This window comes from Megalops cyprinoides, chromosome 23 (genome assembly GCF_013368585.1).
Source record: "Megalops cyprinoides isolate fMegCyp1 chromosome 23, fMegCyp1.pri, whole genome shotgun sequence".
Lineage (NCBI taxonomy): Eukaryota > Metazoa > Chordata > Actinopteri > Elopiformes > Megalopidae > Megalops > Megalops cyprinoides.
This window is the reverse complement of record NC_050605.1, coordinates 22,357,502-22,376,413: the sequence shown is the minus strand read 5'-3', so window position 1 is coordinate 22,376,413 and position 18,912 is coordinate 22,357,502. Positions and strand designations below refer to the sequence as shown.

Here is an 18,912-nt window from a genome sequence, read left to right as displayed (position 1 = left end):
CCTTGCCTAGTTAAACATCACGTTCTCCTAAATTTAGACGACGAATTCGAGAGCTAGCATTCCCTCTCTCTCAGGCAAACTCATGTCTTGGGGACCTAAATAACTATCCAAGGGGATGCTTTCTTTTAATTTAAACCTGAATAAAATAAAACGTTACAATGCAGCCTTTCCCTGCTGCTGAACGGAAACATAGAGAGTCTTTAAACCCACCGGAATATACAAACTGTATGCAGGGTATTTAATGGAACCGTACACAAAATACAATCTGTTCAGCTATAAAAGTCCAAATAAAATGCCCTTAAGCCCAAGTCGATGTTTTGCAGTAGTGTTTTTGGAAACATGGTTTTGGGGCTTATCTGTGTGTTTGTGCAGTCTCCTCGTTCTCCTTAGCCCACTGAAACGATACAAGGACAAGCTAGTAGTCTGGAGGCGGTCCAGACCCTTAACGCTGCGAATGCTGGCTTGCCTGCTCTCAGAGATCTCTGTAATTTAAAACCAGCTGCAGCCTCTCAGCTCCACACAGCCCCTCACCGCCTGAAAACGGCACGGTGCTTCTCCAGAGTCCGGCTCCACTCTCATGACGGGACAGAGAGCGCAGGAGCACTGACCTGAGTGCAGCCCAAGAGGTCCAAATAGATGATTCTGTGACAGCCTTTCCCTGCGGCCAGGTACTGTAAGCCTTTGTCTGTGAACCTCTTGCAGTAAGCCAGGCTCAGATAGCGGAGACTGAGGCAGCACCTTCCAGAGCAAAAGGCACATGTTAGAGGAACAATGCACCACAACAGGGATCACTTTCCTGATTGCACGGGTTAAAAAAAAAAAAAAAGAAAAAGTTAGAGGGCTCTTTTGTAATGCAGTTAAGGACATTTGCTTTGTAGATTCTGTGTGCTGTATACTGTGCTGATTTTGCAATGTATTTGTTTAGCTGGAATGTTTCAAAGAAAGGAGGGAAAATCTTTTTGTGACTGTCAGTATTGCCTTTTCAGTTTCTCACAGAACCCCCTGAATATGGGCTTGTAGATTTTGCTGTGGATATTAGCAATGCAGTGGAAGGTTCAGGGGCTTCAGTTTAAAGTGAAGACTTCTAGAGAATGCAGGGCAGCAGCGAGCAGGAAGCTTTCGGGGATTAGACACACAATAACTCAGAATTTCCAGTTGCTGCCGGGGGTGTTTAATGTCTTTGTAAAACTTAGAGGGGAGCACTTTGCAAACTGCTCCGTTACTTCAGATACTTCAGATGCAGATGGGGAATGACAAGCAGCAGGGGACATACAATTATTTATCTTTTTTAATGTCCAAACTATTTTATAACGATTTTTTTCTGGCGTGAGAGTGTGGAGCATTTAGATGAGTTTTTGAAATTACTAGAAATTATATGCTCTGTTTTTCTGATTTAATTCCCTGTGGTAAAGACAGCTCAAATGGTTTTACTTAGGTGGAGAAGGCTGAGTAAGCTCTCTCTCTGAATGGGGTAGAGGAATAAGTAGAGGAACCCAGGGTGCTGTTCCAGACATATACTCTGCTGTGACGCACTGCAGTCGCTGGGGAAGTCTTCACTCTCAATGCAAGTGATCCAGGTGGCAGAAGAAACGAAAGCCCTTGCTATGCTAGTAGCTACACTCTGGTCAAATTCCTGCAGACAGCTTTCTATTTCTCATTCTCCCGTGGCATTATTGGGGCGCTGACAGCCTCCAGCATTATGCAATGTAGTGTACAAGAGCTGTGCTGTAATTCTAACCAGCAACACCAGACCTGCTATGCCTCCTGTCGGTTGATGCTCTTTATTGCTGAGGCGATTCTGACTGCATCTTTGCAGAATCTATTGATAAAGCGTTGGGAAGTGTCACTGCTGCAAGTTCACTTTGTCGAAGGGATGTCTCATTCATCTGTCTGAACTGTGGCCAGCGTGTTTTTAGCCTCCTGTAAAAGCTTTAATCCAATCAGGGAAACATCTAGGGCTTTGAGTTGTGAGGTAATACAGTGGCTGTGTGCCAAACCACTTACTGTCTCTATGAACAATTTCTCACAATGAAGATTACAGTGTATATGTAAAATGAATATGAAATTTAATATGATATAAACACTAAGCAGGGACAATGACATTTTTGATGATGACAAACTACTGCAGCAATCTTTGAATTAAACATCAGGGGCAGCAGAATTCTTTCTTCAAGTTAAACCAAGGAACTATTTTCTAGAGGTCATTGCTAGAAGCACAGTGAGGCCTGTGTGGTCACCTGGACAGTGCTCTGAAAGAGCTGTTTGTTATGGCAGTGTAGGACAGGTTCAGGTACAGCAGCACTGAGCAGCCTTCCACAATCTTCCCCACAGCCTCATCCTGTTACACAGAGAGAAGTAAAAAAGTTATAAAAAGGGGTATTTACACAGAAAGCTCTCCTTCTAGAAATGTTCAGGGTTGTTCAGTGAATGAAATACTGCACTGTGGTGTAATTGCAGAAATCAACGTTTTAATGAGTAGTGGAACGCTATGCATTAACTGATACTGTATACTGAAGAACTTTCAAATGCATGTTTATATTTTCATGTTTTTTGACTTTTGATTGTATGAGCTACAAGTATGTACTGTGTGTCGCAGAGTCGGTTTATAACATGTGACACCTGTAACTTTGTGGCACAGAAAAATTGCAGACTTTTTTTCCTGTTAGAACAAAAAGTGTTAACAAGTGTTTTAAAGATTTATTGGCTTTTTTAAGGACAGGTTTCTTACAGAGATGTAAAATTACTCTTTAAAAAGCGAAGGCAGGCAGAGGCGGCATATACAGAGCTGTACTGGGGGACTGAAAGACAGGAGGCTGGAAGAGGCAGCCTTGTAATTCAGAGGTGCTGTCAGATCCACACTCCCATCGAAGGCACAGGGACAAAGCAGAGATGAGCTGGAGATCCAGTGTTATTGCATAACAGCTATTCCCAGCAGCACGGCCAAATGGCACGCTGCCTCTTGCCAAATAGAGTAGAGGAACCTGCTGCTGCTCCGGAGAGAGCCGGGACCGCACCTTCCCCATGTGGTGCTAAGCGTGTTTCTAAAGCTCAGCGAACACGGCACACCACAGCGCCCTGGGCGAGCGCGGTCGTATCGCCCCGGCAGCGCACGCCCGCCTTACTTACGTTCACACTGGCGCACTCGGACAGATTCAGCTCCTGCAGGTTCCTGCAGTCACCTAGGAGACAGCAGAGAGAGCAGAGTGAGGCTGGGAAAAGCGTCTAATGAACCGAGCTGCACCGGGCTCGCTGGCTGACTCAGCTTGGCAGGACAAAGGGCTACGTCGCCCTGCCTATAAACACGCTTATTAAGGTCTTTTTTTATCCACTCCAGTGATGGGATAATTCCACTGCTGGAGGCTGTGCTGGGCTGGGCCAGAGCATTGTACAGTTGGACCAGTTGAGTACAGGCTGGGAGAGGCTGACAGACCCCAAGACTAAATCCTCCTGCTCCTGCTGAAAGCTCCTCCTCCCATAATGCATTGCAATTCATCAATGCACAAACACTCTGCTGTCGGCTGTGAAATGACACTAGGCCAACAGATCCAAGTATGACAAATTGAGAGGCAGTCAAAGCATCCCTGCAGGAAATACGGTCACATCTTTCAACATTAATCAGTTACGTAAGGGAACATTTCTCTTTCCTGTGTGATACTAGAATGAAAAGTTACAGTGTTTGTACTGTATAAATTTGATGAATTTTGAAACAGGTCAGGTGACATGCATAAATCCTAACCAAAGGGGAAAAATATTCTTTAATCTCATTAAACACTCACTCTAAGATTTATAATTGCATATGGGCAGGCTGAAGCCACATGAAAGAAAACATAAGAGGCAAGAAAACATTCTCTGAGGGCAAACTCCAGCAAACTCTGGTAATGGACCTCCAGTTTCCGCTGCCTGCAACATCACTAATGGCCAATTAAACAAGCCATGTCTGTGCTTTAAAGGCATGTTTACACTCACACACATACAAACTTCCTCCAGTTTGATGGATGTTAGTGAGTGAAAGGAACATACTCTTTTATTACTTACTTACTCTTTTAAGTCTATTTATCAACGACTTGTAAATGAACAGTCCTCTCCTTACAGAAAAATACCCCGAAACATAATGTGTTTTCATTATAAGAGGGAGAGCATAAACATCAAACAGACCCCGGGAGAAAGGGGGCTGAGGGTAATTAAGCCTGTTTTCTCTGCATATCAGGGTTCCCAGGCCAGGCTTAGCTCAGATACGAGGCCCGTAAAGCGCTCCTCTCTCCACAGGGACTGCAGCTGTAACTTCACCCTCACCGACACTCCCTGTGGCTATCTGCGCTCCGCGTTCGGCCTCTGTGTCTGGCGCCAGGATGCGGCTCAGCTCGGCCCTGCTGGTGCTCCTGATCCTGGGGTTCGCTGAGCTCAGGAAGGCCAGGCCGGGAGGTGGGCGTGGCAGGGGGCGTGGTCGGGGCAGGGGCAGGGGCAGGGCGGGCACCGTCAAGCGATTTGCCGCCGACTGCAAGGAGTACTTCGAGGACGGGCAGAAGCACCTGGACTGCCAGGACAGGCAGCTGACCGCCGTCACCATGGGCTGGCCTGAGGACACTGTGCACCTGCTGCTGGCCAGGAATAAGATCCAGGTGCTGCGAGACAACAGCTTCTCGCAGTTCAGGAAACTAAAGAGCCTGGACCTGCAGCAGAACGACATCTCCATGATCGAGGAGGGTGCCTTCAACGGGCTCAGCCAGCTGACCACCCTGCTGCTGCAGCACAACCGTCTGCAGGTGCTGACCGAGGAGGTGCTCCTCCCGCTGCCCCGCCTCAGCTACCTGCGCATCTACGACAACCCCTGGAGCTGCCACTGCCACCTGGACAGCCTGGTCAGGCACCTGCAGGTGCCCAGCAACCGTAACCTGGGCAACTACGCCAAGTGCGTGGAGCCGGCCAATCTGAGGGGCCAGAAGCTGAAAAAGATGAACCCGGAGATGCTGTGCCCGGAGCTGCAGGAGAACACCCTGAGGGAGCCCGAAGATGTCCCGCAGGGGCCCATAGCGGGCAAGAAACACCCCGACTACACCACCACCTGCCGCACCTACATGTTCCCCAAACCCTTCCTGGACTGCAGAAACCAAGGTAAGTGGCGTGCGTGCAGATCACTGAACCACGACGTGCTAACACTTCCCTCTGGCAGCAAAGTCAAAAAATCCTGAGGTTTGGCCTGTTGTTACCAGCTACAGAAGGGGAAAATATTTTTGTGGAAATGCAGTGTCATTGGGGAACTTGTCCCACGACAGGGATGGGTCCAGTGCTCCTCTCTGGGAATGGCAGCGCAGTGTGATTATGGGAAAAGAGTGCTCCCTTTCGCCTGGCTCGCCATACTGTGTCACAGGCGCACAGCCCACAGGGACCCCCGTCACACACCGCATCTCCGGCTCGTACATCACACAGACGCACATCGTCCCAGACTTCTGCCATATTTAGCAAAATCAAAATGCTCACACACTCACACACACACTCACACTCTCACACACACACACACACACACACACACACACACGCACATACACACTCACACTCTCTCACGCACACACACACACACACACACACACACACACACACACACACACACACTCTCTCTCTCTCTCTCTCTCTCTCACACACACACACACACACACACACACACACTCTCTCTCTCTCACACACACACACACACACACACACACACACACACACACACAGAGCAGCTCCAGCCTCCGCTTTGGGAAATGGGTATTCCCTAAAGAGGAAGAGGCCAAAAACAAAGGATGCTTTGCAGACAAGAGACAAGTGTCGTTCAAACTCCTCATTTGTCCCGCCATTTTGATTAATGGGATGAAAAAACAGCAGGGTAGAGCAGAGAGCCAGTTTGTTCTCAACGCATCTAATCTGAAAGCGTGACTGTGATCCGTTTGCAGCATGGGCTTTCATGTGTACAAGGAGAACAACTGAGACACAGGAGAAACCCCCTTACAGCATGTCAACCACCACGCATGTTTCACAGATCATCTCAGATATACTGCATGCTGCTGGAACCGACTGCTCATATTTCACATATGTTAGCTGTTAGCAGGGAACCTGGCAAAAAATCGGAATATTTTGACGAAGCATTCATTTGGCAGATGTTTCCCATTTTGCTCAGTCTACAGAAGATCACAGACAAATAACCCTCTCTATATCCTTGAAAGGAGAGATGTCAGTTAAAAAATGTCCATTTAACACATTCTTAATCGAATATTGACTCCACTGGAAAAGTGGTCATTTTTGCAGTGAAAATTGTGCTGAATCAGAAAGTTCAACAGACAGTTAAACGAGACAGTCAGGACTGAGAACCAAGAGATATGTAACCCTAGATGCAAAGTGGAGTAAGGACCAGGGAAAGAGTAAAATTTCATACTGACTCTCTTCCAATAAAAACATCTGCAGAACTACATAACTGCCATATTAAGAGTGACACCACCAAGATACCATCAATCTTCTCATGTCTGATTTCAACAGGCAATGGGATGTTATGTGTAATCATTGCTGCAAAACCTGCACATGCACAAAAGCAATCTTTCCCCTGCGTTCACTTCAATACAGTTCTGTATAATAACTGCAAATGAACACTTGGCTCATTGCTGCATCTTCCAGTAAGCATGAAAGATCTTCTTGTTCTAATTCTTGCTGAATAAGAAGATGATTGTACTGGATGTTCATATTTAAGTCATTTTCTAATGGAACACAAAAGAGCTCAAAGCCAGATGTGGGGGGGGGTGTGAGCAACACATAAAGGGAATCCTATGCTATCTGCTGCAGACAGACTTTCACACACTGTGCTCTCTGTACGTCGAGGTAACAGAGATTCTGTGTTCTGATGCAGACTCTTTCTCGTCTCTCCGGCGAGGCACTTAAGGATTCTCTTTACGTCAGGAGGTTCAGCGTCAGGAAGCGCAGTGAACACGCGGCCCCGTTCCACGCTACATCTGCGTGTGCGATGGTGTGCGATGTTCGCCAAGCTGTCCGCGGGGCGCGCGCGGCGCCTCAAACTCATTCGCCATCTGCTGCAGCTCTGCCGCTTTGCCTCGGAGCTAAAAAGAAACTGCAGCTCCAGTAAATTCCGCTCATCTGGTTTTCTGACCTTTCAGATTCGGGTAACGTCTCATTAATTGGAGGTGTGTGTGAGGTCTTTGACTTTAAGGCTGGTTTCCTTTCTGAACCCGCACAGGCCTCGATTCTGCTCCTCTTAAATTCCATTCAAATACCAGTAATACAGGTTAGGCAGAACAAGCCCTAGAACAGGTCCCTGATGCACTACAGCAGAACACTGCTCCAGAATACAGGGCCACTTCAGAGGAGAGGATAGCCCTCCCGCTACTGAGCTGAGAACCTGACTGCAACCGAAAGAGTACACAAAACAGGTTTCTACTTCTCGCATTACTCACTGTTTATTTTATGTGTAGTATCGCACACATAGTATATGCGTTTTGGATTCTGTGATCTAGTAACTGTGATGTACGGTAGTGTGTGCCTGTGGCTTCCCTTTCTAGTTTCTAGACTGTCTAGTCAAGTTAGCACAATTTAACTTGTGGTAAGGCTTGGATAGTGTTATGCTCACACTCACTGGTCTGGGAGTGTTGTTAGCCTGGTCTGACACTGTTGCTCGTTCAACTTGAATGGATACGCTTCTGTTATTTTGTGCTGCAAGTTGCTCTGGATAAGGGCTTCTGCTGAATGAATGTAATATAATGTAATGTAAAAACAAACAGCAAAAGAATAGTGAGAAAGATTAAATCTGCAATAATTTCAATAAAACATTTACACTATTGTAGTCCATTTAATATCATTAGATATCTACCTTAAAAATGAATTAGTAAACCCTGTTACCCAGAAAAAAAAAAATACATTAATGTGCAAGACAGTTTAGCAGTCAGCATTCTTAAGCTGGAGCTATGAGCCAAAGTCTATCCCCAGCCACCGCCAACCCTTTTCCATACTTTTAAGTCATCTGTCTTGGACGTCCAACGTTTTTGGATGGTTTTCATTAGAAGATAAGTAGAAACTCTTAAACAGAACTTCTGGAAGAGTTAACAGCAATACAGAGAAAGAATAACAGTCCTGCAATTATAGCTCAATAATGACCAGCATTTTCCTTTTTCTTACTGTTGTTCCTGCTGGCATCTAATCCATTGCACTTTATGATTTACTGCCATCCGGGATTCCCAACAGTCATCTAATTATAGTCTGTAGTCCAGAGTAAATCGATGATCAACATCATTTGTTTTCTTTTTTCCCTGAACTCAGTAAAAGACCTCATCATGAACAGACCAGCGTGATTTAGATTCAATTGATTCATAAAATCAGACAGTCAAACAAATGGACAGTACATACCACACTATAGTCTGTATACTATACACATACCACACTACAATCTGTATAATGCATGTAAACCACACTACAGTCTGTATACTATATGTATACCACACTACAGTGTGTAGCGGGACAGTGATGGCAAATCTGGGAAGACAGATTGCAAAGTAAGATTTTGAAAATGAAGATAAAGATAAAGGACACTATTCCTCTGCAGAAGTAAGCCTTTGCAAGCTCTGCAAGGAATCGTGGAATAATCACTGTCCATCTCCACAAACAAAAGCAGACATTGCAGTTTACTGTACTCTAAGGGCTACCATGATCTTGACCACAACTGCACCCCAGGCCTCCCGTAAGGGGGCGGACGAATTCAAATCCCGAGGCTCAAATTTAAAAGTGGCCCTTTTTAAGCACTAAATGGGCTACGCTATATTTTACATTTCAGATACACTCAAGAACAGTCAAGAATGTTTGGCAATGATGTTTTTAAATATATTTTAAAGTAACACAACTTCAGTGGCATAGAACCTGAGAGGTATTAAGCAGAAACATCAGCATCTGCATTGCTGGGTATTGTTCAGAACACTGAGCTTAATGCAAACAGCAGACGTCACATTCGGGAAGAGATGAAGGCAGAGGTCTTCTGTAAGAATGTGCAGCTCAAAGCTGCCTGCCCCCAGACTCCTACACACACGCACTGCAGCAGCAGAGTGAAGCCTCTCCTTCAGCTGTTCTTGTAATTCACAGACATTTCACACGGACATCTGCTGCGTTAAACGCTGGAACTGTGCTCCTTCACCTGTGCAGTTAAAGGAGAGCCAGGATGCAGAGCAGACTATTATGGGATATCCGTCATGTGATTAATGCTTTAAATCACACAAAGCCAACACATGTTTCCATTACTACTGATTATAATTGCTTACACACACCTTGGCTTCATGCATATTGCAGTACTGACCTGATCGTTTGCCTCCAAAGCATGGATAAACCCAACATCACGTTGGCCATGATATGCCATACAGAGGTGAGCGACCTCTGGCAACTATTTGTTATTTTTGTAAACTATTGAATGACTCAAAGCATAAGTATGACTGCAAGATCAGTGTTCAGAACATTCACAATCACTGATAGGCTGTGCATCATTTCGTCATAAACTGACAGAAATTATCATTTCATCATAAACTGACAGAAATTACAGACAGATTATTGTTACCAGGCAGCCTGCCTCTTCATGTAGCTTTTACCTTTTCTGCCTCTAGCGGAGTGGCCTTGACTGTGCTTATCATAAATTCATAAATATAGAAGACCCAGTAAAACATGTCAGATTTTGGTCCACTGCTGACTTATAATGCAGGGCTGTTCAATTGCTTTTGGCAACATGACACCAGGCAGCACTGTAGGGGTAATAAAAAAGAGCTTGTAATCAAAGGGATGCCAGTTCAATTCCCAGGCGAGACACTGCTGTCATATCCTTGGGCAGGACGGTTCATCCAAACTGCCTCAGTGAATATCCAGCTGTATGAATGGGTAACATAAATATGGTAAGCTGTGCAAGTCCCTCTGGATAAGCGCATCTGTTAAACAAATGTAATGTAATGTTTTCCCATCTCAAGCAACTGTACTTAATAGTAAAAAAAAAACTTTTTTTGCATATTTGACGACCATCTGAATGGGTTTAACTGTACAATAAACAGCATTGCTATTCCAGACGTTTGTCTATGGAAAAAATGACTGGAACCACTTTCAAAACTCACAGAGCATAAGATTAATTTCACACACGTCCTGAGTGGACAAGAAATCCTCTAATGTGCCACCCAAGACACAGAAACAAGCCTGTCCATAAAGCAGGGTTTCTCTCACTCCCCGCTGACAGGACTGTGAGACTTCATGTCCACCCCTCCCCCCACCAGAAACCATGCCTCTGAATACCTCTGCTGGAGAGGCACTGACTTCCCTCCCCTTTCTCCTCAGATCTGAAGAATGTTCCGGCTGACCTCCCCTCTGACATAGTCAAGATGGACCTCTCCAAAAACAACATCAAACACCTGAGAGCCAAGGAGTTTGTGTCTGTCAAGGACCTGAAATTTCTCAACCTCAGCAGCAATAACCTGGACCGTATTGATACAGGTGGGCAGGTGTTTGTTTTAATTACACTCAGCGATCGATTGAGAAACGAAGCAATAAAGCACACCACAGCAGGACTGTCGGTGGTCTTTCAGTGACGTTCAAAATGTGATCACATAAACAGTGATTTATGGGAAATACACAGGGGGTAATACTTTTCAGTCAAATGAAAATAAAGCAAATAAAGCAAATAAAGCAAAAACACAGATACACACCTAATCAGCATGTAAAGGCTTTCTGCAGAGCTGGCTGGATGAATTCCACACACAAATTCTAACATCAATTACATTTTCACATTGTTAAATCCACTCATAAAAGTCGAAGGTGCAGCGTAAAAAGTGAATTGTTCACAAATAAATAAATAAGTAAAATCTCATGTTCCTTGCTGAATAATCACTTTGCTTTCCAGCAGTGTGATACTGCAGAGAAGCTTCATTACTCTCTCCTAATGAGATCTAGTTAAACTGCCAGAGCGCTTTGCCCAAGAGGAACACTCTTTAACACCCTTATCATTCATAACAGCTGAACACATGCAGACAATTCACTTTGTCGTATATCCTGGTTCTCTGTCAGGGAAATAAATTCAGTTGCATTTATCCAACCATTTTACAGTCAATCATTGTGGCGTAAAGATGTGCTGAAGAAAATAGCTATGGCCCAGGGAGAGGGCTCCATCTTGAAACTCTGAACTATCAGCAAGCTGTGCAGAAGTCTGCCAAAACCTACACATCTTCATAATTGCAGAATACAGTGCAGACATCCGAAATAACCACATCAGTACAGTACAGTTAGGGGTCTCCCTGAGGAAACAAGCTGACACAGACAGCACTAATCCTCCTGAGAAGTGTGATAAGGCCAGTAATTTGGCCCTGCACAGTCAAGAAGGGGAGTCTCATCTCTGGAGACTATGGGTAATTGCCTCCCAGCTTCACTTCCCAGGGATCAAAGCCTGACCCTAAACAAATGGACACCATACAGCAGAATCTGCTGCAATTACCCTGTGCCACCAGGGGACAGAGACCCACAGCTGCCCTCAGACACACAAGCTACACGACTTCCTCGTTCCTCTGCAGTGATCAGGACACCTGGGACACGAGAATGCCAAAACTGTGTTGAGACACACTTATTTCAAAATCTTTGGATGCAAACTAGAAAGAAAAAAAAAATCAAAAGCACATTGATTTCCAAGAACCTCAGGTCGTTTTCATTTGTGACAGGACACAGAAAAGCGAATCCATCCCTCGCAGGAACCTTGAATTTCAAACAATAATATCACTAAGCACATTTTCCACACATGCTGGTGTGACAGAGGTGAGGAGGGCCGGGGTGTTCTGCGGGAAACTGTCTCCACAGCAACTAACACAAACACAGTCACATGTTCCATGCACATGCGGCAGCAGCAATCAAACGGTAATGCTGAGCAGGTGAGATCCACAGCATTGCAATTATGCAAACTGTATCAGGCCACTATGACAGTGCTGGTATTTCATGTACCACAGAGGGAGCATTAGTCATGGAATGCCCCAGGAGCGCCACCTGATCCCTCACCTTTGTCCAATCCTCTCGCTCACAGCTGCCTTCGCCGGCCTCCTGTATCTCAGAGAGCTGGACCTCTCCAACAACAGCCTGCGCTATTTCCAGTACGGCGTGCTGGAGGACCTGTACTTCATCAGGAAGCTGGCTCTGGGAGATAACCCCTGGATATGTGACTACAACATTCACTACCTGATCTACTGGCTGAAGCACCACACCAGCGTGGAGTACACTGGCCTGGTGTGCAGCTCGCCTCCAGAGTTCAGCGGCTGGCTCGTGGAGGACTATGTCAAAACCTACAACGCAGAGTGTCCCAAAGATATCCTGCTGGGCCAGGCAGACGCTGGCCAGGAGCTCAATGCGGAGACAGAGGAGCAGGAGAAAGAGCTGCTCCCCAGGCCTTTAACAGGACCAAAGAAATTCGAAATCATAAGGTTGAGTTAAAAAAGGAAACAAATTTTCAATTCTTAAAGAACTGTCTTTTTTTGTAGAACATCCTAATTCAGTCTGTATCAGATGTCAAACTTGTTTCTTTTATTCCACATCATTACTATACGAACAATTGCTGTTTATTTTTACAATTATTTTTCACTCTGAGACTAATTTGTATAAAAATAAGATAAGCAAAACCTACTTTATATTTGTTTCTGTCAATAAAATAAAATTGGCTGTGTTTTCCAAAGCCCTCTGGTAATTGTGGGAGAATGATTGCAAATATGATGAAACGCTTAAAAAAACTCATGCATGATTGTCATAGTTCTTACAGACGCCAAGAACACTGTCACCATCACACGAACTCCCAGATATGAACTAAACTGCGCAATGGCCCTCTGGCCGTAAAACAAGCTAACGTCACAGTGCACAGGTGTGTGGAGATGCCCTTCAGGTAGACGCACGCGGGAGAGGAGAGAGCCCTCCTTTCACTGAGTCCGCTGGGAGAGAGGAGTGAGGCCGGGGCTGCTCCGTACCTCCGCTCCATGAGTAGAAGCAGATGCGTCAGTGATTGATGACACCGCAGCCCGACTGCTGTAGGCTCCTCCCCCTACACATGGCTACAAGGCCTCTGGGATGCCGGCCTGCTTGTGACGAACGTAGGACAGTCCCGCGGGACGGGCGCCAGTCAGCGGGAGCGGGTAAGAGCCCTGCGGCACTGAGGCCCTGTAGGAATGGGAGCCTTTGCAACAGCACTCCCCTGCAGCCCGGCATAGCGTGGCTGCTCTCTGCTGACAGAGAACCATCCAAATGCAGGCTTTTTATAAATCTGCAGCTGATTACGCATGCAGTATGAACAAATCTTCCTGGATCTGACAAATCTGGTGTCAAATGTTTGTGAGCGCAGAGTGAAATGCAGGGCCAGAAGAGTAGCATGCAAATGTTAGCACAATGCGCTGGATTCAGTGGAATGGGAGCCGGTCCCATCTTACTGACGCACATGTCTACAGCCTGTTGGAGTCATTGAACGGGAGTCGGTCCCGGCTTACTGATGCATGCGAGTACAGTGAGTTGGATTTATTGAACAGGAGACGGTCCATCTTACTGATGCATGTGAGGCTGGGCCACTGCAGCAGGGAGCAGCCACGCATGTTCAGATGGACCACAAAAGGACGATATTTCTGCAGGACCTGAACCACGGCGCTGTCCACGATCCGCTGCTTCTCTGTGGAAAAGTTGATCTATAGCAAAAGAGGGAGAGAGAGACCAGCCAGGCTCTAAGAACAACAGCACAAATGTCACAATGAGACACACGTTTACGTTTAATCATTCAGCAAAGTCCACTGAACAAAGATGCAGGAACAGCAGAACATAATGAACACATGACCACACATGCACCAGTCACTCAGTAGCACACAGGTTACTGTACAGACATTTAATTGATATAATTTTATACATAGATTTCAATTATTATTATTTTAAAGAGTTGCTAAAGCAACTGTACATGTCTTAGACCACAGAGACACAAATATCCTCACCCTGACAAAAAAGACAAAAAGAATTTGCTGTATTTCATGAATTCTGAGCAAATGTTTAAATGCCGTTCGGATAAACCCCACGGAGAGGCACAGGTCACAGTGAGCTGGTTTAGACAGGAGTGAGCTCACCTGGCTCCAGAGAGAGCAGGTCTGGGTGATGGCATTCCAGGTGCGACACACCTGGCCACATCTCACTAGGTCACCAAACTCTAAATTCTGGAAGATCTGTACAAAGAAAAAAATACATATTCAACGTAGCAGCAATTAATTTCAGACAAAATCATTTTTTCTTTTTAGGTTATAAAGTGTCCTTGGCTCGTAAAGGTGACAATCAATCAAATTAATCATTGATTTACTCCCTACACTTAAATAGTTTTGTCTGCTCACCCAAAGGGCTACACAATCGATACTCCACAGGTTAGCACAACCTTGAAGAAATTTCTTAAAATCATATCCAGATTTTGTAAGAGAGAATCCCTGCCCTTAGTCCAGTGACAATGCTTCCACACTCATGGAATGCTGCAGTATGATGGTAACTTTAAGAGAAAAAACACTTGAATCTGTTGGAATATTTAAGAGAAAGCACAACAATATCACACCAGTATAAAATGGCTAATACTGGAACCATAAAATTACCCAGTTATATTACTTTTATTGTACAAATTCTTTCTGTGTGTTTGTTTCCATTTAAACACACTCGAGCCACAGGGAACTTAACAATAACATTTTCCTATAACAAAGTTTCAGTTTAGCAGGGGTTCAGCTGAACCATGAAATTAAAAAAAAGGTTATGTAACATACCACCAGTGTGGTTAATTTAATGCTGTTTCTGCCATGCAACAGCGGCCTTCCCCAGGACCGTGCTGATAAGCTCTCCACAAAAGCATTCCTCCATACATCCATAGATCCTGCTGTATATCATACCCTAGCACCCTAAAGCAAGTCCAAAAATCCCAAACACGTTTTATGGGCTCCACAGCTTCAAGGTCAAAGTATGACCTTGAACCAACTGCACCCATAAAATCAAGTTATCTCATAGAGAGTTATTTTGAACTTCGAAAAAACACACAACTTGGCAGTGCATTTTAAATAAAGAAAAACTAAATACAGACATACACAAAGACATACATGCAGACACATATACACGCAGATATACACACACAAACACAAGCACACGCACACACAGAACACTTATCTGTACTGTGGCAATAGTGTGCAACTGAGGTGCAAACTCTGTAACTTCATAACATAGTAGTGGAGCAGGGAACAAACCACATACATCATACCTTGTGTGCTCAACTGGTGCCTCACACCCACAACCCAGTTTTTAAATACAATGCATAGGACTGTGAAATGTTTTTTTTCAGTGTACACATCATTTTTATTCAAAGCTCCTTTTAAAGCCCATGGACAAAGGCCACGTCTCCTTTCATAGAGACAGAGGCCAGCCAATCTCCTCAAATAGCTCACCTTATAGGACCAAGCGAATTCCAAATATACAGTAGCAGCTACTTCACTCACTTACAAACTGCCTCATTTGACTTCCGCAACATCTACCCTGTGCACAAAACATTTAATTTACACTGTATGTCTCCCAGATCCCTTTGCATATACAAATCACCTGATGAAACATTCATTTACTGAACATGGTGACTCAGGTTAAACACAAAGCAGAGAGAAAGAACTCCTTACCGCAGAAAGCCTGCCACTAAAGCAAAAAAGCTAAAACGCGGTAATAATAAGGTTAACAAAATTTCTGTACTTGTGGCACCTTAAAGTTTCCTGCAATTATATTCAAATGGTATCAAATCTAAAAAGAGAATGCTTATCATTTCCAAAATAAATGGAAGAAACTTCAGTCCATTCCCAAATATAGTCATGCAGTTTGACAGGGCACATTTTTTTAAAAGATGAGGTATTCCATAAATAGAACTTTAAAAATAGCTGCCAGAGTCAAGAAATCCCTGCCAGCCACTTGCATGGGCAGAGAACAAATAAGGTTATAGAATTACATGCATAAAGGGTGAGTAGTGCCATTCCCCATTCTGACAGACTAATAATCAATATGAGTGAGACGAATCTGTCAAAGCAGATGTTGACAGAATCACAAGCAATACACAAAAAAATCATACATATTTTTATAAAAGCAGACAAGATTAAGATTATGATTTCAATGCCCCTTTCATTTTTTTCATTTTAGATACAGAAATATTCCTTCCATTATATTTAATCAACAATATGGCCAATGCACAAACCCTGTTTACTGTGTAAACTCTGGCAGTAGACATTAGTTGACATGAACAATTTGCTTGGTGAAAAATATCTGAAAACCCGTATGGACCAGCCTCCTTTTCAGATGCTTCTCAGGACCACAGACCCCACAGAGCCCAGTCTCTCCTGCATGGCTCAGAGTCTCACATGCAGCCCGCCTACCTGAGAACCAGCACTAATGACAGCACAAATGGAAGCCAGTCAAAATTCTCACATGAATAATAATCACTGAATATCCATATCGAACTTCTGATCTTACAAACGCTTTTGACCTCCTGTCTTCCATTACAGCAGTGTGGGAAAACGCTCTGCTGGTGTGGGCACACACACACACCCAGAGCATAGAGGTGTTTAGACAAATGCAGAGTATGGGTGACCGTTAATCTAATGCTAACAAAACTGAAGCCAAGTCTCTGGGCACTGAACTCCACTGCTTTTATCTCTGGAGCCGCATTCCATTCCATCACAGGGCCTCGAAGTGTGACAGAAACGACCCGTTAGAGTGGAGGAACGCTGCATGTATGCTTTACCACAATGCCCTTTCGGCTTCCTCCACCAGTATTTGTTTCAGCTGTCTGCATTTGGAAAAATTATAAATAAAATTACAAACCATAACAATATTTGACACTTTCTGTCTATGCATGTTACGCACAGGGTGGTAAAGTTCAAAACTATTTTGAGGAAAACATCTTTATTTCACATGTCCAAGAACAAACTCCACAATCTAAGTCAACAATCTATTTTTGCTGGTTTGTTTGTTTACAGTAAAGTTCCAAGTATAATGACCATCGGCATGTTATGTCCCTGAACATTTTCTGCAGAACATCAGGGGTGATGTTGTTAATAGAGGCATAGATACAATCTTGCAAATCTGTCGGGTGTTGAATCTTTGTTCAGTAAATGTTTGACTTAATAAACACCCAACAAGCCTAAAGGAGCGAAATACGGGGTTCTTGAGGAATTTCGCAATAAGCCTGTCAATTTTCTCCTGCATATTCAGCGCATGGGTTACACCTGAAGCTGAAATCAGTAGAATGTTAACACTTGCATGTTATTTTGATTAAATTCTACTCTTTTCAGCCAAATACAGAGTTTATGATCATGCTTTACAGACATGTCCTTTAAGCCAGTGTTTCTCAATACTACTCCTGGAGGCCCACTGTCCTGCATATCTTCTGTCTATCCTTGCTCTACCTACCTGACTGAACTCATCAGTGGTACTTTTGATTAGCTGAGCACATCTGATTTAATCAAGCAGCAAGGATAGATAGAAGATACGCAGGACAGTGGGCCGCCAGGAGAGGATTGAGAAACGCTGCTTTAAGCAATACCCTAGAGAGGACCTCCACAGGATAGCTGATAGAGAAGTTAATTTGGAAATATCAGTACTGCAACACATGGCTAGGCTCAAACAGTCCTGTCATGTCATTAGTCACAAAGCATTGCTATGCAAACCTGAAAAGCAACAAACTGCTACTAACCCTCTTGACCTCTAGTACATCACTGTGATTTTCCCATGTCTGAAGAGTGAACTAGACTAGAATGTCTAGAATGTGTGACTAGAATAGGCAGTGAACTGATTTGAGGCTGCACTGACACACACCGAGATTGTTGAGTAAAACCGCACGCCAGCCAAAAGGACAGGCTCAAGCAGGCTCAAGTGGGCTTTACGGAGCAGGGCTCAGGCCTCTTCTCCTGTGAGCCAAGTGCAGCCTCTTTACACCAGCCATTTTAATGTGGTGACATCATGGAAATGGCCATCAGTGCCATCGACTCATCAAGATAGAGCTCATTCTGGAGAATGGTACCTTTAGTGCAAGCTTCCACGGCAACAGGGACACTCCATCCTCTCCGTCTCCAGGGGGCGTTGGCGTGTCATAAGTCTCCGCCTCCAGCAGTCCTTTCTCCAGCCGCTATGGTTACACCAACAAGAGGCAAGATACAATGTACAACACACACACACACACAAGTCTGTAAATGATGTAAATGTGTTACATGATATGTCCCTGGTGGAGGCCACCTATAGACATTGTGCTGAAGGAGGAGGATGGAACTGCTTCCTCAGGTGGAAGGTCAGTGCATTACCTTACACCCCATGTAAAAGCAAATATGAACTGTAATGTCCTCTTTATGCTACCAGGGAATATGTCAATAGATGTGGTCCAGCCCATGGTGCCCACTAGCCCACTAGGTTCCCAGAATGCATGTTGGAGATCCATGAATGGATATATAAAGGTTTGACTCCTCGTCACAAACCAAGAAGCAGCATTAAATGGCATGTTCTGGTTTCAATAACAGCGTTGTGAATGCAGAAGAAGCAGCATTAAATGGCATGTTCTGGTTTCAATAACAGCGTTGTGAATGCAGAAGAAGCACCTCGAAGTATTCCTTTGTCTTTTTGGAGTCCCTCACAACACACTGCCACGCCCTTAGAACGGTCTTGCAGTGGACGGCATTCCACACTCCTTCAATCTTCTTTAATGCCTCTGAAAAGGTGAACAGCAAACACGCCACACCTGTTTAGTAGGAAAAGGAAGACTTTTCCTGCAAGCTAACTCCACCTTAAACTACAGCCATAGTTTATTCTGCCATAGTTAACTCTTTATTCTGCAGTATCAAGCCTTTAAATCGCAGCAATGAGTCTGTATGT

At 44.5% G+C, this 18,912-nt stretch overlaps 2 protein-coding genes across 3 annotated transcripts in view; one reads left to right on the top strand and one right to left on the bottom strand.

Moving 5' to 3' along the window:
• fbxl13 (F-box and leucine-rich repeat protein 13) overlaps positions 1 to 18,912 on the bottom strand; it is a 37,481-nt gene that overhangs the window by 13,192 nt on the left and 5,377 nt on the right. The window contains exons 6-12 of the mRNA XM_036518510.1: positions 18,639 to 18,748; positions 18,071 to 18,175; positions 14,121 to 14,216; positions 13,559 to 13,694; positions 3,127 to 3,179; positions 2,238 to 2,338; positions 579 to 738 (exon numbers count right to left, since the gene is read on the bottom strand). Of these exons, the coding sequence (XP_036374403.1) occupies positions 579 to 738; positions 2,238 to 2,338; positions 3,127 to 3,179; positions 13,559 to 13,694; positions 14,121 to 14,216; positions 18,071 to 18,175; positions 18,639 to 18,748 (761 nt within the window). The remainder of the gene's footprint in view (positions 1 to 578; positions 739 to 2,237; positions 2,339 to 3,126; positions 3,180 to 13,558; positions 13,695 to 14,120; positions 14,217 to 18,070; positions 18,176 to 18,638; positions 18,749 to 18,912) is intronic.
• On the top strand, positions 600 to 12,502 carry lrrc17 (leucine rich repeat containing 17). 2 transcript variants are annotated; one of them, XM_036518283.1, is made up of 4 exons: positions 600 to 668; positions 4,267 to 5,112; positions 10,336 to 10,491; positions 12,062 to 12,502. In XM_036518283.1, exons 2-4 carry the CDS (start codon positions 4,350 to 4,352, stop codon positions 12,463 to 12,465), a joined length of 1,323 nt encoding a protein of 440 aa, XP_036374176.1. In that variant the 5' UTR covers positions 600 to 668; positions 4,267 to 4,349; the 3' UTR covers positions 12,466 to 12,502. The 2 variants fall into 2 exon arrangements, with proteins under 2 accessions (XP_036374176.1, XP_036374177.1); XM_036518284.1 differs by lacking the exon at positions 600 to 668 and having other exon boundaries at positions 4,205 to 5,112.